General features: G+C 35.5%; 1 protein-coding gene across 2 annotated transcripts; it reads left to right on the top strand.

Annotated features, from left to right (window-relative positions):
- The first annotated feature begins 1,830 nt into the window (after window positions 1-1,830).
- On the top strand, window positions 1,831-11,219 carry ubl4a (ubiquitin like 4A). Of its 2 annotated transcripts, none has more exons than XM_048210866.1 (4): window positions 1,831-2,018; window positions 5,149-5,275; window positions 5,444-5,655; window positions 10,827-11,219. In XM_048210866.1, exons 1-4 carry the CDS (start codon window positions 1,971-1,973, stop codon window positions 10,932-10,934), a joined length of 495 nt encoding a protein of 164 aa, XP_048066823.1. In that variant the 5' UTR covers window positions 1,831-1,970; the 3' UTR covers window positions 10,935-11,219. The 2 variants fall into 2 exon arrangements, with proteins under 2 accessions (XP_048066823.1, XP_048066824.1); XM_048210867.1 differs by having other exon boundaries at window positions 1,833-2,018; window positions 5,170-5,275.
- Window positions 11,220-11,243: the final 24 nt, after the last annotated feature.

The raw sequence follows: 11,243 nt of genomic DNA, 5'->3' as shown, positions 1-11,243 counted from the left end.
TAAAATAAAGTGTAACCCTTTTTAGTCTTGTTACATGTTACTTGAAGTTACTGTAGTAATAACTATAAATTATGCATAATTACACGCAACTAACCCTAAACCATACCTTAATCCTAATCCTAACCCTATAGTAAGTACATGTAGTTAATTAATATTACTCAATACTTAAATGTATAGTTACACTGTAACACGGACACCTTAAAATAAAGTGTAACCCTTTTTAGTCTTGTTACATGTTACTTGAAGTTACTGTAGTAATAACTATAAATTATGCATAATTACACGCAACTAACCCTAAACCATACCTTAATTCTAACCCTTACCCTATAGTTAGTACATGTGGTTAATTAATTTTACTCGGTACTTAAATGTAAAATTACACTGTAACACAGACACCTTAAAATAAAGTGTAACCCTTTTTAGTGATCTTGTTACATGTTACTTGAAGTTACTGTAATAATAACTATAAATTATGCATAATTACATGCAATTAACCCTAAACCAAACCCTCATCCTAATCCTAACCCTAACCCTATAGTAAGTACATGTAGTTAATTAATATTACTCTGTACTTAAATGTATAGTTACACTGCAACACGGACACATTAAAATAAAGTGTAACTCTTTTTAGTGATCTTGTTACATGTTACTTGAAGTTACTGTAATAATAACTATAAATTATGCATAATTACATGCAACTAACCCTAAACCATACCTTTATTCTAACCCTAACCCTATAGTAAGTACATGTTGTTAATTAATATTACTCGGTACTTAAATGTAAAATTACACTGTAACACGGACACCTTAAAATAAATTGTAATCCTTTTTAGTGATCTTGTTACATGTTACTTGAAGTTACTGTAATAATAACTATAAATTATGCATGATTACATGCAATTAACCCTAAACCAAACCCTCATCCTAATCCTAACCCTATAGTAAGAACATGTTGTTAATTAATATTACTCGGTACTTAAATGTATAATTACACTGCAACACGGACACCTTAAAATAAAGTGTAACCCTTTTTAGTGATCTTAATATTTTAATATATTTAATATTTATTCATTTGGCAGACGCTTTTATCCAAAGCGACTTACAAGTGAGGGTTGTTACATGTTACTTGAAGTTACTGTAATAATAACTATAAATTATGCATAATTACATGCAATTAACCCTAAACCAAACCCTCATCCTAATCCTAACCCTATAGTAAGTACATGTAGTTAATATTACTCGGTACTTAAATGTATAATTACACTGCAACACGGACATCTTAAAATAAAGTGTAACCCTTTTTAGTGATCTTGTTACATGTTACTTGAAGTTACTGTAGTAATAACTATAAATTATGCATAATTACACGCAACTAACCCTAAACCATATCTTAATCCTAATCCTAACCCTATAGTAAGTACATTAAGTTAATTATTAGTACTCAGTACTTAAATGTATAATTAAACTGTGACACAAACGCCTTAAAAAAGCAACCTTGTTTCAGTTCTGGATTTGAGTTTTAGTTTATGGTCTGGAACAAGACTGCAGTCTTTTTTCAACATATTTGGGCATGGTTTCTTTTCATGACCCCACCCGGAAGGTCTCCTGTCCTCTTTGGTGTACCTCAGATGCAGCAAGCTTGTATGAGAGCCTCGTTTAATTTTCTGTATTTTAGGAAAGGCAAACGTTACATGTAATTTCTTTTTTATTTATTGAAAATGTAGTTTTATTTGTAAATATATTTATATTTACATATTTTTATATTTATATTTATATAATACAGATTCGTTTTTTTCCCCTGTTTGTCAAGTCATTAAAAAGCACGTTCTTCAGCTGGGTGAGGCGCACTCACCGCGCATGCGCAGTGTTATCGACATCATGTCCGTGAGAAACGTCGGCTGCTAGTCCACGAATGTCCAGCGAGATAATTATCTATTCTTTGTTTTGTATTTAATTTTATAAATGTAAAGATGATTCTTACAGTAAAGCCTCTTCAAGGAAAAGAGTGTAATGTTCAGGTAAGCATATGAGTCGTCTGGTGTTTTGAGGTAATGTTAGTAATGTGGCTGTTAGCTGCTTTAGCATAGCACTCTGCTGCAGCTTTCTACTCATCTTTTTGTTGTACATGTAATGCTAATATGTGCTAGCTAGTAATCTATAGATAATCATGCAATCACTTATTTCTGCTGTAGCCCATTAGACATTATTTAAGCTCTCCAGGCAGTTATTTTGTCCACGACACAATAGCTGTATCTCCAAACCTATTGAGCTGCCTACCTAGGTGGCAGTTTTGAGTTCATATGCGGTGTTGAACGTGTCTGAGTCACAGAAATGATGTCTAGGTAGAAAGATAATGCTGTGTTTGAGGACAGAAAGACTGTTGGACCCTGACGTATTGTTTATTGGTATGGTATTATGGTATGACAGTTGTAACTGTTCTTTCAAGCATTTAATAATTAAAAAAGGTAGAAAGATCACTAGGTTTTGAGTCAGTGGCAGTAAACTAGTTAGATCAGGAAAATGGTTTTCGGTGTACTGTAACTAGTAAATGGGCTCTACATAAACATAATCCATGATTATGTTTATGTAGTGCCCATTTACTAGTTACAGTACATGAGTACTTTGCTAAAATTTTTGTTCGTAGTATAACACGCTGTCATTTTTTTAGTATTATTGAGATACTATTATATGTGTATGTACATTTTAAATTTGAATTTTTACGTATTTTTATTTCAGTTTTAGTTTTAACCAGGCAAGTTAAACTAATTAAACTGTGAAATGCTGCCTCAGTAACTAGACAAATATTTTATGTCAGTTAAAGGGTTAGTTCACCCAAAAAAAAGAAAAAAAAAAAAGAAAATGTCATCATTTACTCACCCTCGTGTCATTCCACACCATTCATCTTCAGAACACAAATTAAGATATTTTAAATTAAATCTGAGAGCTTTCTGCTCCTCCATTGATAGACAGCTACACAACTACCACTTTGACGCTTCAAAACGTTCATAAAGAGATCGTAAAACTAATCCATGTGAATCGAGTGGTGTAGTCCACATTTTCTGAAGAGACTTGATTGCTTTATGTGATGAACAGATTGAATTTAGGTTTTTGTTCACATATAAACATTGATCAGCAAACATAAACAGAAGCTCAACTGTACTTGCTTGATGCACGAGAACAAACCTCTTCCAGAAGCTCGTAAAACGAGAATGAACCTCATTGGTTCTTGCACGTCAAACATGCTTGAGCGTCAGTTCACCACAACTGATGTCAGAGTTGTTGAATGTTTACATTACATTAGTGCGTTTTTGTTTTAAAACGCACAAGTTTTGCTACGGTTACGCCTGTTGTTAAGGTGCAGTATGTAATAATTTTGTCCGCTAGAGGTCGCTAGAAGCCTATTCAAAACAAAGGCGTAGCTTGATGACGCCAAGTTTGAGAGAGGAATCTTGGGACATGTGGTCTCCACCTCAACGGACGGTGCAAAATAATAGGGATAGGATTCGGGAAGAAATCATGTTCATGGATGTGATTATTAACATTACTGTAGTATGAAGCAGAGCAGGAGCGAGTGTTGTGGAGCTGAACGAGGAGCTGGAGTGATTGATCAACACACGCCTCACGAGCAGCAGAACTTTTATTATGACACAGTCGCCGGCGCTGCTACCGCTTTTCCTCATGAGTATTAGGTAACGCAGCTCTGTTTATCATATTAGATACATTTGGGTGTGTTAAATTATTTTATTACGTTACTCTGTGCGTTCGCTCAGCGGCTGCTGTGAGACACTGTTACACACTGCAGTAAGATAGATCGATTTCAGAATATTATATTAAATGCTGGATGGCTTGTGTTGATGAATGGCATGCAATTAATTTTAAAACATATTGTATGATGGAAATGCTGTATTACTGTTACTAAAAATAAAGCTGCATCTGATTATGCTATGTTAGCTACTTCACAAAATAATGTTTTTCTCTGAGGCGTAAAGCATGGTACTCACAAAACATCAAGAAAATTAGATTTAAATAAAAAACTAAACGTGTTGAGCGATATAACAACAATTAGTTTTCTGTCTATAAATATATCAAAACAGTTGTTCCCTTGTCTATTAAAATGTGTATTATATTAAAGCGTCTTTGGTGTTTCCATGGTTTCTACAAAATAAAACCGGTAACCGAGGGTAACGCAGGTATGACGCAATTGACAGGCGACTCCTTGCACGTCCCGAGCCTTGGTTAAAATGGCAATTTTCTCACGATTTACAAATAGTTGCAAACATTTGGGATATTGTAAGTACACAAGTGAACAAAATATGTAACACTGGCCTAGTGGTTTTTGGATATTTCACTGCAAAAATATTACATATTGCACCTTTTACACAACGCCGACGTTTTCGAACCTTGAAAATGGAGACTTTCAAAAACGCTGTAGACTGCGTTATAGTTTGAAAATGCTGGGGTTGCATTTTAGGGTAAACTAACCAAAACTGAGACTTTTGAAAATGATGGCGTGGCTGCCCATGTTCGCTCTGCGTATCCTTGACGACCATGTAAACAATAACATGGAGACTGAACTGCAATCTTTGCTGGCTTTATTGTCATTTTTAGCAGCCATTGTGCAGTTAAACTCTGCATTTTTTTGAAAAAATATCCATACATCCAAACTTTATCAATTCAAATAACTAGCTTCCAGCAGAGTCGGCAGGAAACAGAAGTTGTGATTGTCTTTTCTTTACTATTGTGACTTATATTCGAGTGAAACCGCTTCAAAACAAGAAAAAATGTAGGGCGGGACTTGATTTTGTCCATGGGTAATTAATTCAATAATATTGGTGGATCTCATGTGAGTGACAGGTTTTCCCACCCTCGCACCAGTGAACACATCATGAGAGAAGAGAGGGAGAGGAAGTTATTTTTTCTTTTTTGAATAAAGATTACAAGGGCACGTAATTTAAATGATGTGCACGAATAAATCATTTATAATAAATACTGCAATATTCCATTTAAAAAGACTAGAAATAACCCTGGTATAACCCCAGTTAGACTGACACACAGAAAGCAATCGGTTCAGTTATACAAACTCAGGTCATATGTATAAATATTTAAATCATCTGTGCCAGTGAATTTATACAATGCTTTTGTCAGCAGATGTGTTCTTTTGATGCACAGGTGACAGAAAATGAAAAGGTATCGACTGTAAAAGAGTTGGTATCAGAGCGTTTAAACATCCCTCCAAGTCAGCAGAGACTGCTGTATAAAGGAAAAGCGCTTGCAGGTAAAATATTGATCAGTAAATCATCATTTAAGGTAACGCTAACAGTCTTTTTTATTATGATTTCCTCCTGCAGTGTTTTTCTCAGATTTGAGGCAGAATTCCAGTCATTGGCAGTTTGCATGCGGTGTGTTGTGTATGTCATTGTGACGGTTGTTTTGCGGTTCACAGATGAACACAGATTGAGTGATTATTCCATTGGACCGGAGGCCAAGCTGAATCTGGTAGTGCGGCCGGCGGGAGAGAGGAGCAGTGGCGCGGGGGGAACCAGCAGCTGTAATAATGATAAAGCAGGCAGTGGCGTATGGCAGTTATTGTCTACTGTCCTAGCCAAACACTTCAGCCCAGCCGATGCAGCAAAAGTGCAGGAACAACTTATTAAGGTACGTTCAAGATAAAAAAAAAAAAATTATATTGCAATATTTTCTACCTATATAGTGTGATTCTAGCCATCTATTTATCTTTTTTTCTTTGATTTTCTTTTTATTACCTGTTGTCATTTAAATGTCTTTTGTGGTGTAGTTTAGGGTTTGTGTGTTTTTTTTATTTTTTGATCCTAAGGATCTTAAAAAGGACCTATTATGCTCTTTTACAAAGTCTTGATATTGTTTTGGGCTCTACTAAAATAGGTTTTCATGCTTGAATGTTCAAAAAACACATTATTTTTCACATATTTGACATAGTTGCAGCACCACTCTTCCCAGACTGTCAGAGACAGGACCTAAACAGAGCATTACTATGAATGCTCTGAGTGGTTGACTGGATCATGGTGTTGTGATTGGTCACTGGTTCATGGGTTCACTGAGATCATCGCCCCCTAGCGGCGAACCATTGAAATTTCTAAACTTTTCGAAATGGATGATGACGTAATGAAGCCTTGTTTACTGAAATCACATGACTTTGGCAGTTTGATACCAAAGACTATAGAATAACACAAAATCACTCGTATTATTATGAATGGGAGAAATGCAACGCGCAATATGGCGGAATAAGTCCCGCCTTCTAAATAAGGGCCAATCGCGATTGGTAAAGTCAACGCGTCACTGCATTGGCCGTTAGAAGCTCCGGTTCCTATAGAAACAGTCAGACGCGCACCTCCAAAATGAGGCACAAGAGATGTGCATTTAGGACTGCGCATGAGCATTAGCTTGATCCAGCCTGAAAAATACAGTTTTTTGTCATGATTCGAGCGTTTAGAAACAAAATTTATAAGACAGTTGTTGTCAGATTTCATTGGTGATTTCAAATATGAAATTTAATCGATAGCTTGGCGAACAGCTTTGGAGAATTTGATGTTTCCCAATTCAAAGAGATGGGAGCTGCACTTGAATGCCCGAGAGGCATTTCAAAGATGGCCGGCGAGTGAAATGACTTGTGTTAAAGGGACTTTGGTTTGATACGCACTCCGAACCATTGGTTCAAAACAAAATATTCGCAAAGGTTGCATCATTAGCGAACAATATGCATAATTTACACAATTGTTGGTAAAAGTGGGCCCGCAGCTGAAAGCTAAATCAACACAATAATCTTAACTAGCAGGCTTTGCTTTTCTGCATCGTAGCTACAACACAAAACTTTCAATTGGCACTGTCAATAGCAGATACATTAACAAATAGGGCTGGGTAAAAAATACAGATTTCTCGATTTTAAAGTGCATATTGCAGGTTTAACATTTTTTTCGAGATGAATATATAACCTTGTACAAAAATACCATATAAAAAGGTACTGCAGGGTTTAAAAATGTTTTGCGAGACATAAGGGCATTAATTTAGTAGATAAAGTGACGGTCTCTGTAAAAACCGCTTTTTTTCGGCGTCGCGTCATTTTACGTCACTACAGGGAGATGTTCGCAGAGCTCAGTGTTGATTCAGTGCAGAATATATTGGTATTTAGCAACAGCGGCCGTGAATCAGTGTGTTTTCGGTAGTTTTTGTATTCTATTTATCATCGTAATGGTAAATTATTGTGTTTGTGGAGGTTGCACAAACTTCAGCCTGTCAGGACATCGAGTACAGAGGTTTACTAACAAGAAAAACTACGCTGCTATCTTCTGTGCCGGGGTTTGTTTTGTGCAGGTGAAGAGACGGGACTTCACTTCTGCATCTGCGTCGAAAAACGCGTTCATTTTAGACTGGAGGATTATCATCCTGGCGATATGATGGAGTTCAACATTGTAATACTTCTGTAAATGATTATATTAAGTTAATAAACTTACACACGCTATGCTTCTTCACCGTTTTTACTTGAATCAATTTCAACACTGATGAATACAAATTATGTACACATGCATACAGTCTCACACTCACACAAAACAGTTTTGAATGATGTGCTGGTAATGTAAATGCTCCAATTTCATGCATGCCATGTATGTAAACTTATATATACATTCAAGTTCACACAACTACATAATCACGGCGTCATACATCCTCACACAATCAGTGAATGGGCACGGAATAAACTCATAACACAGAATTAATGAATAAAGGATAACATGAAATACATACAGTAAGTTACACTATGTTTGGCCGCCGGCGGGAGACATGATCACGGATCCGTCAGAGATGCAGCTCGATGAAGACTTACGGTGCACATTTTAAGTTTTGTGTTTGATTATTACATTTGCTAACTACCAAATCAGTCGTGATGAAACGGCTATATCACGTAACGTTAGTGTGGACGGATATTAACGCGTGTGACATAGGGCCTACGCTTGATCAAAGTTTATTCGTTTCTGTTATTAGTAATCAGTTAGGCCTACTCCTAGATGACCAATAGCTTTGCTATTGCCTGATTCATGATAATAATCTGTACAATATTGTGATCTGAGCACAGCTCAGATAACGTTATATCTAGCTAACACCGGTCTCTGTCCTGTTCTCCACTGCTTCTCCTCACACAACAGCTCAATTTGTCTCTTTTGACCGTTATTCTGTCTAATTCTGACCTGTCCCTGCTCTCTTGACCACATAGCAGGCTAATTGTATGGCTGTGATTAGTTATATGAGTATAAATAAGCATTTACAATTTCCTCAGCATCCGAACTGTCACTGCGATCCATTGTTTTCCTATAGTTTATATTGATCGCGTTCCCTTCAGTGACGTCACGTCCGATTTGGCATTTTTCAGATGCGGAAGTAAAATTCTCTCACAAAAAACGACTCCAGAAGCCTATGTAGCGTATTTATGCGTGTTTTTTCAAGAAAATCTATTTCATACATTATTTTTTTAAACATTGAATCACTAAAGCTCTGCAATATGCCCTTTAATCGATTCTCATTTTTACGAACCAATATCGATTCTTAAATCCCAAGAATCGATTAGTCTAGTCTGTTTTCAGTTGATGAATGAGCAGAATATGTAGCGCCTTCTATCCAATAAATCGCAATAATCTTTGTGCTTTGTTACTTTTGATATGAAGCAAAGTCTCAGATTTCAAATGACGTCCATCTTATTATGAGATTCAAAAAATAAATACCGTTTTGGCGCTGTTTAATGTGGCGTGAGGATCGCTTTAGTGCCTCAGTTAAAGAGAAGCGGCAGCACGAGCGCATGCGAACATCCTCTCCTCCGCTTTAATATCAGTTACAGCGTGAAATAAACATGCATGAACATCTGAAGGTATGTTAAAAGATACAGTACAACTTACCGAAATCCGTATCATGTCTCGTGTAATCGCTCAATCAGTGTTTCAACCGTGGAAAGACGTCAATAAAACAGCTTGTAAACAATGTCACGTAACGTCACATTTACCTCAGAAAAACACATTCGGTGACCATAAACGCGTTAGTCAGCTAGAAAGTGAACTCTAGAAAGAAACATTCTGATAAATATAGCTATGCACCATTACATATTCATTATAATTTTGAATGTTCTTCAATATTTAATGCATATTTGAGTGAATCAGTTATGACAGGCACGATTTAAATGTTTATATTTCAAAAAAGCGAATTGTAAATGTTAATTCTAAACTTTATTTATTATAAAAAACATCATTGAGTGTAATTTAAGTGTTTGTATATAAATAAGTTAATTTAACCTTCAATATTATGGTAATGAAGTACCAACTGACTCCCATGTGCAGTTTACAGCATTAGTTGAGAGATTTTTTTTCCTCTAGAAAATTTTCCATGTATTGAATCTGATATACATCCAAAATAATCAATATCGAATCGAATCGAATCAAAATCGGAATCAAATCAAAAGCATGTGAGTAGAAATCGAATCGAATCGTGAAAATTGTGTCAATACCCAGCTCTATTAACAAATAATCAAACATACTTACAAGTTGTTATCCAGAAAGACAGATCATCTTTCAGAAGAAGCATTGTACTCTCCAAATTTTAACCACTGTTTCCTAAGTTCATCTTTACAAGGCCTTGTCCCCTTTATTTCGCTTATGCCTTGGGTGGGAATTATTTAAATGAGGAATATTGTGATGTGTTTGTTGACTACAGTGGACTACAATGGAGGCGTTTCAGGAAGTTCAGAAACACTGACACTGATATAGAGAAGAACTCCTGCTGGAGGGACTTTGTGCTTTGTAGCTTTTTCATGCTCAAACAAGCAACATTACACACTCAAGAAAGATGAACATGCCAAATAAAGTATAATAGGTCCTCTTTAAATATGAAGGGGATCCTAAAATCCATTTGTACTATATGAGAAAAGACAAATGTTTGCATAATTAAAAAAAACATGGCTTTTATATTATACTAATGCCAAACAAAACAATAAATATATCTGGAAAATGTATACTTTGTATTATGCTGACAGCTTCTCTATTAGAGTAATTTATGTGATTTCTAGAGAATATTGTATTCAATGAGAAACTTTTTGTGCACATTTGCTTTAGAATAATAGAATTATTCTATTTATTTGAATGGAATTAAAAAAAGGATGAATTCCTTGTTCAGTGTCGTTTAGTGTTATTTATATAGTATTATAGGATTTATTTGTATACATTTTGAAATCTTATTTTTATTTTTTCATTTGTTTTAGTCATTTTATGTGCTTTTTATTGTTTTTTTTAACTTGTATTATTTCAGTTAGATGTCAACACAAAATATCTCATTTTCATTTAAGTTTTTCATGTAATATTTATATTTCATTTTATTTCAGCTTTTTCAGCCAATGAAAAGTTCACCCAAAAATGAAATTTCTGTCTTTAATTACTTACCTTCATGTCGTTCCACACCCGCAAGACCTTCTTTATCTTAATTTATTTAAATTTGTGTTCTGAAGATGAACGAAGGTCTTACGGGTGTGGAACGACATGAGGGTGAGTCATTAATAACAGAATGTTCATTTTTGGGTGAACTAACCCTTTTAATATTTTTAGTTAACAATAACAACACTGCTCTTGATTTCCTCAGTTTAAAGAAAGCAGAATGAAATAATAATAGACTATTACATTTGTAATGTGTAAGAAGTGAGCATCATCATAAAATCATAAAAATCATTGGTCAAGATGAGAATAGTAAAACATTTGAGTGTTTGATTTGATTAGGAATTTACAGACATGGTTAATTTCTTTTCTTTTTTTTTTTGTTCTCAGGATTATGAGCGCTCCCTCAGACAGCTCAGTCTGGATGACATTGAGCGTCTGGCCAGCCGCCTGCTTCATCCTGAGACAGAGGCCATGGATACCTCATACATGGACTAAAACACACTAGACTGATGGAAAAACTCAAGCTCCATTGGACTCCCCCTACCACTTATATGGTTTGAAACGTCCAGGTCAGGGAGTAGGATGTACTTCATATGGACTTTTAGGGAGGGAAAAAAGTCAGACGTCCCCCTCACATCACAGACTGGGCTTCTCTGATGTTCAAGAGGCCACGATGCTTACCATTGCTTTCCCATCAGAGGAAACCGGTGGTGCTTTTAGTGCAACTTTGTAAATAATGTGTGCAAATGGTTAAACGATAATAAAAAGTGTTCTTGATCAGCTTGATCACTTTCTTGTTTTAAA

Source organism: Megalobrama amblycephala, linkage group LG12, assembly GCF_018812025.1.
Source record: "Megalobrama amblycephala isolate DHTTF-2021 linkage group LG12, ASM1881202v1, whole genome shotgun sequence".
NCBI lineage: Eukaryota > Metazoa > Chordata > Actinopteri > Cypriniformes > Xenocyprididae > Megalobrama > Megalobrama amblycephala.
Note: the sequence above shows the minus strand (reverse complement) of the source record. Positions and strands in the feature narration are given on the sequence as shown.

Excerpts from the sequence above, each read along its gene's own strand:
- ubl4a (XM_048210866.1), top strand. The coding sequence starts at position 1,971 with ATGATTCTTACAGTAAAGCCTCTTCAAGGAAAAGAGTGTAATGTTCAG. Across the intron at positions 2,019-5,148 it reads GAAAAGAGTGTAATGTTCAG|ATGTGTTCTTTTGATGCACA; the intron begins GTAAGCATATGA and ends TTTTGTCAGCAG. Across the intron at positions 5,276-5,443 it reads TAAAGGAAAAGCGCTTGCAG|ATGAACACAGATTGAGTGAT; the intron begins GTAAAATATTGA and ends TGCGGTTCACAG.